Source organism: Stegostoma tigrinum, chromosome 27 (assembly GCF_030684315.1).
Source record: "Stegostoma tigrinum isolate sSteTig4 chromosome 27, sSteTig4.hap1, whole genome shotgun sequence".
NCBI lineage: Eukaryota > Metazoa > Chordata > Chondrichthyes > Orectolobiformes > Stegostomatidae > Stegostoma > Stegostoma tigrinum.
In genome coordinates, this window is record NC_081380.1 from 17,818,958 (window position 1) to 17,832,397 (window position 13,440).

The following is a 13,440-nucleotide window of genomic DNA, read 5'->3' on the forward strand; positions in this document are numbered from 1 at the left end:
ATATTGTGAATGATTTACTACATTATATTGAAATATAAACATATATTTCAACAAATCTGCATTTGCTTACTTTAAAATGAATAAGCAATATAAACACAGATGTTGCAAATCAAGTTTATTACAGCCCTCGGACTGTATTGGTTATTGTAGCCTGACAGTTGACCAATGACTTAGAAACAGATTTCTTTCATTAATTAGATTTACAGAGTTATCGTAAATCCTATAAACTACATATAATGGTGCCATTTTAAAAATAAGCACACAAAGTTCTTAAAAATGTAATTGTGAGCTTACAATTTTGTACAGTGATTACACATGCATCACCTACAGCAGTATAAAGCAACACCAAAAGAACACTAATAATCTATTCTTGTATCATACACAGCTGAATGTCTATTATTCAAGAAACAGCACAAGAGCAGTTTATTCCACAAAAATTGATATTGTTTTAAAAAGTAATTCCCTAATGAACCACACTTGAAATTGTGAAAACTGATGAGTCCCTTACTAAATGGGGATAGTCAATGTTTTGCAAAGGAAATTCTGATAAGTCCTTTTGCAAGATTCAGGCATAACTTGTCATGATGTTGCTCAACAGTATACACACATATATATACACATATACACACACACACACACACACACTCCCCAAAAACCCTTAAATTTACTGTCTTCAAAAAATTATTCCACTGGCTAAGGAGTGGAACAGATAAAGTTAGGAAGATACCATCATTAGTGGTTCAGTCCAGAGGTGGAGGAGGGCAGTGCAACAAAAATAAGAATAAAAATGAAGATAACCATTTAGGACTTTACACATCTAACATTATAATTTTACTTGGTGCTTCAGAAAGAATATATTGCTTTTAATAACTGATAATTCACTTCAGAAGTGTCTGCAAATTCAATAAAAGATCTTGAAGTTAAAATACTTATTTAAATCATTACAAGTACAGACTCATGTCAGTAACTTGTGCATTAAGACAAAACACAAGTTATTTACTTTCATTTAAGGGTGTTGCAAGTTGATCTTTACTGAAGTGGTGAAATCTTCAGTGGAATCATAATCCTAGAATCCATGCGCTGGATGAGTGGCACTGTGCAAAACAAAAAGACCACCAGTAATTAATTTGTCTATATTACGAAAAAAGAATGGTTGTACATCAAAATCTAAACACTGCAGCCATAACTCTAGTATTATCTGGAGATAATTTTGACAGTGAACATGTGAACTGAAGTCTTTTCTGAAAACAAATGACTTGTTCTAACGATTTGGACAATAGATTCAACAAAGGAACAAATGAACATTAAGAACATAAACAGTCATTTCAGTATAGGAACTTCAATGTTGCTGACAAACAACATTTGATTCCTGCATGAAATGCGGGTATCACTGGCAAGGTCAGTATTTGATAGCCATCACCAACTGCATTTGAACTGAGGCTTGCTATGCTTTTTCAAAGGGTGGTTAAGACTATATTCTGTTAGACAGGTAAAGGTGGCAAATTTGCTTCCCTAAAAGGACATTAGTACACAAAATACAATTTTCTTAAAACAACAAATTGATAGTTTCACAATTACCATTACAGAGAAGAACTCCAGATGTATGAACTGTACTTAACTCCCATTAGCTGCTATAGTGGGATTTGAATCCAATTCCCTTAAGGAATATAACGTAGGCTTCTAGATTATTAATCCAAACATTAAAGGCAAAGGGTTGCTCCCTCATGAGAGAGACAGGGACAACTGCTGGTGGTTTAGAGGAAGGTTCAGCATGCCTCAGGCAAGGTCAGAGGTTGAAAAGGAGAGTCCTTCACGGTAACCTCGTCCGGTTGCTGAATTGAACCCATACTTTTGCGACTACTCAGCATCACAAACCAGTTGTCTCACCAACTAAGCTAACTGACTCCAGAGTCTAAACATCACCACGTTATCAAAACTTTTCATCTGGCTGCCATCAACACAAAAATGCCAAATTTTAAATGGCGATAACAACAATCAGAGGAGAAACTATACTGAATGCTGGCCTCCTTTTGGTCTCTGTTTTCAGAAACATTTAGAATATGCTGACATCATGCAAGCTTGAAGTGGAAATGCAATTCTAATCTCTAGAAAATTACGAAGTTACATCTCATTGCTAAACTTGCGTTGCACAGACAAATTACGTGTTTTTATGCCAGCGTAATTCATTTGAAAGCTGTGGTTGTAATAGTCACAAAATCATCTGACTCCATAAAAAGTACAATTTCAAGTCATTCCTCTCACCACCAAGGTAAATGCAATGATAGCACAATCTGAAGGACAATGAAAAGGTTTTTCCTGTTGGAGCCAGGGGTCTATACTGTGTATTGCTTCTGACAGTCAGAAGGTAAAATGATTTAATACAGTTTTGACACAACAGCCTCCAATTCATAAGAAAAGAAGTGCATATAATCACCTCATATATATTTCTTTACTATCCTGTTCATAATGGAGTTTCAGGTGCTTTTTCTTAATTGGCTCACAGCATGTAGCCATTGCATTGCTGGTTATACCAACCTTTATTACAAATCCCTTTGTGTCCTTGGGAAGGTGATGTTGCCATCTCCTTGAAATGCCAAAATCTTGGCGGTATGTACATCCACAATGCTGTTAGGAATTTGTCCAAGCAACAGTGAAGGAATAACGTCATAGTTCCAAGTTAGGATAGTGTGCGCCTAGGATGGGAAGGTGATAGTATCCCTATGCATTTGCTACCTCCACTTTCTAGGTGGAGGAGTATGTGGGTTTGGGCGATGAATTCTGCAGTGCACCTGGTACATGGGACACACTGCTGCTGCTGCTGTGTGTAGATGGTGAAGGAAATGACTGTTGAACATGGTGGATGGAGCATCAAACAAGTGGGTTACTTTTAAAAAAAAACTGCAGATGCTGTAATTTTTTTCAGATTAGATTACCTACAGTGTGGAAACAGGCCCTTCGGCCCAACAAGTCCACACCGCCCCTTGCAGCATCCCATCCAGACCCATCCCCCTATTACCCACACATGCCTGAACACTATGGGCAATTTATGATAGCCAATCCACTTAGCCTGCACATCTTTGGACTGTGGGACGAAACCGGAGCACCCGACCTGATAGGAACAAAAAAACAGAAGTTGCTGGAAAAGCTCAGCAGGTCTAGCAGCAGCAACGAAGAAGAATTTGAGTTAATGTTTCAGGTCCGGTGACCGTTCCTCAGAACAGTGGGTTACTTTGTTGTGGATGGGCCTTTTTGACTGCTGTTGAAGCTGCATTTGTCCTGGCAGCTTCAGGTGGAATGTCGTGCATTCCACCATACATCTGACTGCTTATAGATGATGGATATGACAAGAAATAAGTTATTCGCAAAAGAGTTCCTAGCCCCTGATCTGCACTTGTACCAACACAAGTATTTGGCCTGGTCCAGTTAAATTTCTGGTCAGTGGTAACTCCCAGGATGTCAAAGCAAGGGATTCAGGTGGAGGCAACATGGGGGTAATGTTGAATATTGAGGGGAGACAGTTAAATTCTCTCTTGATTAAGACAGTCATTATTTGGAACACCTGTTGGCTCCAACCAGTGGAGGAGTTTTCCATTTCCCATTGAGTCCATTTTGTTCGGGCTCCTTGAGGCCATCCTCAGTCAAATGTTGCCTTGATATTGAGAATGTTCACTCCCACCTCACTTTATCTCATCTCTAGGTTTAGGTTCTTTTAGTTGGACGAAGGCAGCAATATGTTCAAGAACCAAGTGGTCCTGGTAGAACTTAAACTGGGCAGCACAGTGGCAGCACTGCTACCGTAAGGCACCAGAGACCCGGGTTCGATTCCACCTTCAGGCAATTGCCTGTGTGGAGTCTACACATTCTCCCCATGTATGTGTTGGTTTCCTCCAATGGTCCAAAGATGTGCGGGCTCGGTGGATTAGCCATGGGAAATGCATTTTTACAGAGATAGGATAGGAGGAGTGAGTCTGCATGGGATGCTCTTCAGAGGGCTGGTGTGGACTCAATGGGCTGAATGGCCTGCTTCCATACTTTAGGGGGTCTATGAAAACTAAATATCAGTGAGGAGGATGCTATTGAGCAAGTACAGTCTATTAAATCTGAGGCAAGTAATCAAGTGTAAGAAGTGTTAATATTTTTCAGGCATTATTTTCCTCCTCTTTAGTCTTTCAAACAGCTTAATGTGTAATGAAGGTAAGGAAAACAAATATTGATCAGTCTTTGTAAAAAGCCATATTGGTTATATTTTTTGTAATGAAGCCAGAGCTTACACTTAGAATTTCGATTCAAAATATGAACTAACAAAAACATCAACCTCAGTCATTTATTTAACATTGATTATGTTGAAGCAAAGGGAATGCTACCCTAAACATCGCCTTGCAGCCAAGAGGTACATTTGGCACTCAGAAAAATATTCATTTCTCAGAATTAAGGATTATTAGAGGGGAAAAAAATTGCTAGATCTGTGTGAGATGACTAGTGAATGAGGAAATGTCTTTGTGTTCTCCAAAGTATGAACATTGCCTGATTTTGCAATTGTGACACCCCTATTACAGTTAATGCTTAGGTCATTACAGCTTGGGAACAGCAAGTGGAATCTTATTATCACAGGTCACTTGTTTAGCTTGAATAGTTTACAGTAAGCTAATTATACAATGAAAATACCTGTGTAGTATACACATTCATCCCAGCCAGGCTTCTGCCATGCTGAATTCCGTGTTTCATCTCTTGATTGCAAGTCCTTGTAAGCTTCAAAAAGAAAGTATGATATCTGGAATGAATAATTAAATTTACAACACTATTGTGGAAATTATTTTACAGAAATTAAAAACCATTTGAAGATCTGAAAGATATCAAATTTACAATTCAGAATTCTAACATTAGTCATATCGTTTTAAAATTCAAGCTGTAAGTATCAATTGTATTTTGCCAGTTACTGCCAAAGCAGTCTGAAATAACTAGAGGCCAGTATCCTGTCACTAAGTAACTATTTACTTAGACGTGGGAAGTGCTTAACACTGATCCAGCTTCCTCAAGAGTGAACAGAACTTTGGACACTGTTTATATCCAGCAGCTAGGGCTCCCTGATTGGACCAGGTTAACAGCCCAAATCAGGGATCTCATTCTTTTATGTTCACTGGGGCTAAGTCAAAGGTCATAGGCCAGTTCTCTTTTTTATGAAACCTGTCCTCGGGTGTGTTAACACTGGGTCAGGTTCCTCTAAATCTGCCTCTAACACGCTCAGTACCTGCCTCTTGCACTTGGAGAATCTTGGAAGAAATTCATTCTCCACTTCAGGTGGCAATGGCATCAAGGCAAAGGCATCTGCTGTGTCCAGCTCAGATTCAGAGGTATCTTCAATACTTGACAGAGAGGAATAACCCACAGTTTCCAGAACAGGTGGAAAGGCTGTCCAAGAGCCAGGCACAATTTCCTCCGACACCATTCGCTAGCTTGTATCTTTCATTTGGTCCACATGCTTGTTCAGGTCCTTGTAGCTACCTGCACTTTTTACATCACTGGATGTGACCTCTTTACCAGGGAGAAAGGTGAAATAACTCCAGTGGCTGATATCCTGTCACCATGTCACCTTTTATTTATAAATGGAGAATTCTTGACACTGAGCCAGATTCCTCCAACCAGCTCTCAAGGGTGAACAGAATCTCTGACACTCCTGTTTATACCTATCAGCCTGGACTCCTTAATTAGACCAGGTTAACAGCAATCAGGGAACTTATATTCTATGATGCCCATCTGACTGATCTTGTTACAAACACTGCACAAGCTGCTTAGTAAACTATGCAAATTTACAATTCCAAGTGCTATTCAATGGGAGAGGAGGAGTAAGCAGACACTGTACATGCTAAAAGATATTATGAAACTTATTGGAATACAGCACAAACAGAGAGGTAGGTCAAACAGAAAATGAAAGATAGCACCATCTTGCATTCCAAGCCTCCACTCTAAGACACAGTAATAGTGGTTCTCCAAAGTGAAAGTCAAGTTAATTTCACCTGTGACTACATGGAGGATAATTTAATTAAGAACACTGACATTAAATTTGATGGAGTCTATCAATGCTGATAACATTAAAAGAGGAAAATATATATATTTAGAATGCAAACATAAAAGCAGAATCTACTGAAAGAAACAGTTGATAGCTTCCCTCTGTACACAGAAAAACAGATGGTGAAACTTCAAACACAGACAGATAACCATGAATGTTAGTAAAGTTGGAAAGAGTGAAAAATGGAGAAAACAAACAAAATTTTAAATAAGGTCAGAGTGGAAAAAAGAAAAGATAGGATGTAGGCAGAAGTAATTTGGTTAGGTGGACAAGGAGAATTTTATCATGATTCTAAGGACAAGGTAGCAATGTACTGTTTGGGGTCAGGATCAACTGGAGATGATAGAAGACAGACATCATGATAAACCCAATTGGACTGAAATATGGTATGGTGCTCAATAATAGAACTGAATTGGTGGCAAGAAAGTTGGGGTTCGCTCTCGGCAAGGTGAAAATGCAATAGCAACTTCTTTGGTCAATACCATGAATACTTGGGTTGAAATTAGATCCTGATAATAAATGAACAACAAATAAATTCCCACAATACAGAGCATCCCATGTGCAACGTAAAGACGAAGAACAACGTAAAGACGAAGAACAACGTATATCACGATGCAGGTGGAGTTGGTATTCTCCAACTACCTCAGCTCTGTTAACCATTTAGCAAAAAAATTATTCCACTTTCAGAGTCATATGCCAATAATTGTACTCCTTAGGCAGTTAACACACACACAAAAGAACAAAATCAGAGAAGATCTTTTTGATTTCTTCAACATTATGATTGACAAGTTGCATTTTGAAAAATGATCAACTTAAGTTTTGCAAAAGGTGCAAAGAAACACGAAAACACTGACTGATAGGATTTATTTACCCCATAGATGATGCACTGTGTACAGCTCACCAATCTGAGAGAAGAAGCCACCAACTGCTTCATTGTTCTCTTGTCGATATCGAATAGCACGAGCCCTGTGAAAATTAAATGAATCAAAACTAAATGAAACTAAAAACATATGAATAATTAATTTATTTCAAGCAACTAAAGCATCAGAACTTAGCCTTTGATTCTTTTCATTGAATGATTTGACCACTGAAGCTGATGTTTGATTCTTGAATAAACGAATATCTTAATAGATTTCTGAAAACTCAAATGTAAGGTGGAAACTGATTATACGAAATTTCAAGTTATTCAACATGCAGTTTTCATAATCAATTTAGTTTTGTATAAATTAACGTTGAAGTATGATTGCTTTACACCAATAACACTATGCACAACACTTACAGTATTTTAAATTCTGAATGGAGACTGGCTCAATAACTCAATGACCTTTCACCCAACCAAAATCCTCAAATATAAAAGCAGCTGCAACATTAAATTTTAAACAGTTAAAACAAGATTTTCAACTTTGAAGTATACATGCACATTAAACTAAAGGGAAGGGATATTTAGTGCATTTTTCTTATAACAAAGATGCAGGCAGAATGGATAATATGAATAACATTGAAGTAGTTCGCACTTATGGTCATGTAATTCATTTTTTAAAATAGGGAAAAATGATTCCTACTTCTAGTTCATTCGATTATCAAATTCATTAGCTGATTTTGGTATCCAATTCTGTTGGCTCTCAAAACATCAACTTTAATTTTATCCATTAAACAAATAAAAAGGTACATTTGGTGAATATTTATGTACCGAAATAGCTACATAACATGGTACAGTACAAGACACTTGTGATGGCTCGGAGATATCCAACAAGACTCACTCTTTGGTTCTTATCCAATAGCCCTGTAAATGTTTTCGCTTCAAGCTTTGTTTCAATTTCTTAAGATTTATTATTCATTTGACTTTGCTTATTGTTTCAGACAGTGCATTCAGATCACACAACTTACCGAGTAAAATTCACCTCAATATTGGATCTTTTGCCCTATTACCATGACACTGTATTGCCTGGCTAGCAATCCTTTTGACACTAATTCAACTTATTTATTTACGTCAATACCATTTATGGTTTCCAATCCCACACCATATACCCCTTTAAACTTCTGTTTCAAAGAGAACATCCCCAATTCTATAGTCTCAACAGAGCCCCTTATCCCTAGTATCATTCTAAAAAGGTCCAAGTTCAAATCAAAGGTGACAGTCCAGTCTAGTACCGAGTGTGTGTTGTGCTATCAGACAAGTCAAACTGATTTCGGAGATTCCTCTCTACCATCTTAGTGAGCCTATAAGCACTTTTCAGAAGAAAAAACGTAAGAGTCATCTCCATGTCCTCACCAAAATTTGTCAATTCTGATCATTAGCATATTGTTTGTATGAGCTTGTTGTCCACTTCAAAAACACTTCACTGTCAACAACATGTTTCTAGATGTGCTGTATTATTGCAAGTCTTTATGCTGGCTCCATTAAACCTCTTCTGCACCCCCACCAAGACTGTGATATACTTCCTAAAGTATAACTCTGAAGACTGAACACAAAAATCCAGTTGATCCCTAACCAGTGTTTTACATATTTGCTCGCTTTTGTAATTTCACAGAAGTAAAAAAAAAACGATGGGCAATATTTGCTAGCCTACCCAGTGAATGAAGAAATAAAAACCCTACACTTGTCAATTTCACACTTTTTCTTTTAGAAGGCCTTCTCCATTTATCCTTCACAGATATGAGAACATTCATCTCAAAGTCTCTTAGTTTCTGTACCCCTTTAATTTGGGTTGTCTTTCTTCATTCTTTGTACCAAAATGTGTCACCTCACATGACCAAATGCAAAATTACATCTGCCACGGCTCTGCCTAATTCACTTGTCTATGCCAACCCAAACTGTTATCATTCACCCACTGCTTACTAAATTCCAAGGTTCATATCACCTGTGGCCTCTGGAATCTTACCTACACACAACATTACATTTCTGAACTTCTAAGAATTTATGTTTATTTTCTTTTATTCTTCATTAAACACTTTCGTTAAATGCTTGTGTTGAATTTATCTCAATATAAAAATATTCAGAATATCTATCTTGAAGTACTACTAGACAAAATAAAGCATCTCAAGAGAAATGTCCTCAATTACCATCATTACTCATTTTACAATTCCACAACAATTTATATGCAAATTATTACAATTTTGCTTCAAGTTAAATTCTGTTAGTCTCCTTCTAATACATTACAAATATAATGCTTCAATTGTATCGTCATCAAGAAATCAACGAATGGAGCATCTGTGCTGATATTCTCATTAAATGGTCTTAAATTGGTTGCAGCACAGCAACTTACTGCTTGACGCACTGTTCACTCTTTCCCTTAGAATACAGAACATAGAACAGTACAGCACAGTGCAGGCCCTACAGCCCACGATGTTGTGCTGAACTTTTACTCGAAACCTAAGGTCTATCTAACCTCCACCCCTAACTTATACTATCATTCATATACCAATCTTATAACTGCTTAAATGCCCCTAATGAGGTCAACTTCACTATCCTCTCCGGAAATGCATTCCACTCCCCTACTACTCTCCGAGTAAAGAACCAACCTCTGACGTCTCCCCGATATGTACCTCCTGTTTGAAATTTTTTGATTGCAAGTTGCTGGAAGTACGAACCAATAATTTCAATAGGGCCCCTGAAAGCTTGGTGGATGATAACTTGTTGGTTTCATCTCCTTAAATCAATGAGTTTTAAGGATAAACAGAAAAGGAAATAGTGTGAACTAGATTCAAATTAGGTACAGAAAGAAAAACAGAACCAGAACCACGAAGAAAAACTGGATTGAGAGAAAGATAAAATAGAGACATTAGGGGAAACAAGCTTTTTTAATTAAAAAAAAAGCCCAAGAACCACATACTACTTGCAGGAATGAGACCCCACAATTCAGTTGTTCCTTTCAGGGCCACAGTATCAGCGTGGGATTTCAAGTACACAAATATTTCCATTACAGGCTATAAACATAAAGGTCAGCTCTAATTTGCTGCAGCAAACTTAACTCATATTTAATACACAAATACAACAAGCTCTTGAAATTCACAAGGAGATTGATGACAAATTATAGCTTTTGGGAGTTCTGTTGAGCAGTACAAATCATCCAACAAATCACAGCACATGGGCTGTTTCTTTGTCACAAATTATGAAACAATTTACATACTAATAATGGTGCTCACATAAAATTCACTCTCACCTTCCATGCATTTTCTAGGCCATCACCCACTACACTCAAAGTATGAATTCAGTAAACTCTCAATAAACAATTAGTAGATGAAAACGATTCTGAACTGGCATTGGAGTCAATGTTATAATGACTTGATAATTCCTGGATAACCATTGGGTCCCCTGCATTTCTCAATAATATTAATTTTAAGCAAAATACTTCCATCGCCATGTCAATGTTAACAAGGATCAGGGCTGATACAGATGCCGATTCAGTAAGTGACAATAGATCTATTGTGGCATTTCATCATCAACAACATGCACTTGAAAGTTGCCGCAAACTAATAAAATTCCCAAAGTACCTAATTAACAAGAAACAGTAACAAAAAAGGTGCAATTCTCAACATCTTATGCAAGGGAACTATTTACCAATCAAACTTGTAACACACTATGATAGAATCATGCTCCCCTGCTCTTCTGTCATAACCTAATCCTGTTAGCACCCCCAACTATGTTTCCTATTCACTTTTCGAAGTTATTAAAAGGCTCCTAGTAGGGGTATGAATTGAAACAAGAGTCATATCACAAAGATGGAATTCAGCAACCTAGGAATCTCACCCAAGAATCAAATTGTTGTTTCGTTTAAAAAACATCAAACATGGAATATAGGCATCACTTTTGGCATGTGGTCATGGAGTCACAAGTGACAACGAAGCAGTACAGTTGCTTGTTGTCAGTATTCATTTGGAAGTTGACTGCATAACTACAGAAGATATTGTTGACTAACAAGGTATAAACCATGAAGAGGTGCAAGCTGAAGGTATCCCTGAAATCACTATTGCAGGAGATACTTTTAGGAATGTGGAAGCTACTTTAGTGAAATAGAAATGGAACTTAACGAATCAATGGTAGTGAACAACTGAGAACTTATGGAGCAGGGCAGATTAGATAGTATTTACAGCTGGTTACAAAGTTTAAATGGCAACTTTTGTGGTGCAGTCAGGTTAGAATTTTTCTGTTTCAATTAGGGTTAATGAGAAAAATGAACACATAAATAGATAATAAGAATTGGTTAAAAACATTCTTATGAAAACTGAGGATAGGCATAAAATAACTGATTAAATATGGAGAGTTTTCTGAAGAAAAATTAGGAATTCTTTAGTGACTACAAATATCAAAGGGTTAATGGGACAACATTTTCCAACCATTACTGGTAAATAACCTTGCAATGGAAATGGAACGTTACATACAACAGGACAAATTGTACAACAGTGTTAATATGCCACTCACCAGTTATTACCCCATTCAATCATTGTTCCTGGCTGAAAAAAAATGATACCAATATTAAAATAAGAGTCAAAATATAATTTACAAATATATAATGGAACAAGATCTTAATTTTTCAGACAAATATCTCATGATTTGGCTGTTCGATGACTTCGGTGTTGTGGTCATTTCAGAGACATGGATAGAGCAGGGTCAAGAATGGATGTTGCAGGTTCCAGGGTTTAGATCTTTCAGTAAGGTCAGGGAAAGTGGTAAAAGAGGGGGAGGTGTGGCTTTGTTAGTCAAGGACAGCATAACGGCGGCTGGAAGAACTTTTGATGAGGACTCGTCTACTGAGGTGGTACGGGCTGAGGTCAGAAACAGGAGAGGAGAGGTAACACTGCTGGGAGGTTTTTTTATAGGCCCCCGCAAAGTTCCAGGGATGCAGAGGAGAGGATTGGCAAAACTATTCTGGGCAGGAGTGAAAAGAACAGGGTGGTCATTATGGGAGACTTTAACTTCCCTAACATTGACTGGAAATGCTATAACTCTAGTAGGTCGGATGGATCAGTTTTTGTCCAACGTGTGCAGGAGGGTTTCCTGACTCAGTAAGTCGAAGGGCCGACAAGAGGAGAGGCCACGCTGGATCTGGTACTTGGTAATGAACCAGGCCAGGTGTTTGATTTAGTGGTAGGTGAGCACTTTGGATAGAGTGACCATAATTCGGTTATGTTACTTTAGCAATGGAAAGGGATAGGAACATGCCACAGGGCAAGAGTTATAGATGGGGGAAGGGCAATTATAATGCGATTAGGCAAGACTTAGGAGGCATAGAAAGGGTGAGCAAAATGCAGGATATGGGGACAATCGAAATGTGGAGCTGGTTTAAGGAACAGATATTGCGTGTCCTTAATAGGTATGTCCCTGTCAGGCAGGGAGGAAGCGATAAGGTAAGGGAACCGTAGTTTACTAAAGAAATTGTATCTCTTGTTAAGCAGAAGAGGGAGGCTTATGTGACGATGAGCCGAGATTGTTCAGATGAGGCAATGGAGAGTTAAGAGGAGCAAGGAGGGGACATGAGCAGACATTGGCAGTAGAATAAAGGACAACCCTAAAGCTTTCTATAGGTATGAGAGGAATAAGAGGATGATTAGGGTAGGAATAGGGCCAGTCAAAGATAGAAGTGGGAAGTTGTGTGTGGACCCTGTGGAGATTGGAGAGGTGCTAAATGATTATTTCTCAACTGTTTTCACTGAGAAACAGGAGAACATTGTAGAGGAGGTGACTGAGTTAAGGGCTACTAGAATTGAAAGGATTAAGGTTAGTAAGGAGGAGGTGTTGTTATCAATTCTAGAAGGTGTGAAGGTAGATAAATCCCCTGGGCCAGATGGGGTTTTTCCGAGGATTGTCTGGGAAGCTAGGGAGGTGGTGACAGAGACTTTGGCCTGGATCTTTGAGTCCTCATTGTCTACAGGTTCAGTACCAGAGGACTGGAGGATTGCAAATGTTGTGCCCTTGTTCAAGAAGGGCAGTAGGGATGACCCAGGTAATTACAGACCTGTGAGCCTTACGTCTGTTGTAGGAAAAGTTTTGGAAAGGATTATAAGAGATAGGATTTATAATCATCTAGCAAGCAACAATTTGATAGGAGATAGTCAGCATGGATTCGTCAAGGGCAGGTAGTGTCTCACAAACCTCTGAGTTTTTTGAGAAGGTGACCAAGCATGTGGATGAGGGTAGGGCAGTTGACGTGGTGTACATGGACTTCAGTAAAGCCTTTTGATAAGGTTCCACATGGTGGGCTATTGGAGAAAATACAGAGACACGGGATTGAGGGAGATTTCGCAGTTTGGTTTAAGAAACTGGCTTTCTGTAAGAAGGCAACGAGTGGTGGTTGATGGAAAATATTCAGCCTGGAGTCTGGTTACTAGTGGTGTGCCTCAAGGATCTGTTTTGGGACCACTGCTGTTTGTCA

The 13,440-nt window shown here is 38.3% G+C and overlaps 1 protein-coding gene across 1 annotated transcript in view; it reads right to left on the bottom strand.

Annotated features, from left to right (window-relative positions):
- Nucleotides 1-100: 100 nt before the first annotated feature.
- nipsnap2 (nipsnap homolog 2) overlaps nt 101-13,440 on the bottom strand; it is a 29,341-nt gene continuing 16,001 nt past the window's right edge. The window contains exons 7-10 of the mRNA XM_048557391.2: nt 11,490-11,521; nt 6,939-7,033; nt 4,666-4,749; nt 101-1,094 (exon numbers count right to left, since the gene is read on the bottom strand). Coding sequence (XP_048413348.1) covers nt 1,030-1,094; nt 4,666-4,749; nt 6,939-7,033; nt 11,490-11,521 — 276 coding nt within the window. The 3' untranslated portion in view covers nt 101-1,029. The remainder of the gene's footprint in view (nt 1,095-4,665; nt 4,750-6,938; nt 7,034-11,489; nt 11,522-13,440) is intronic.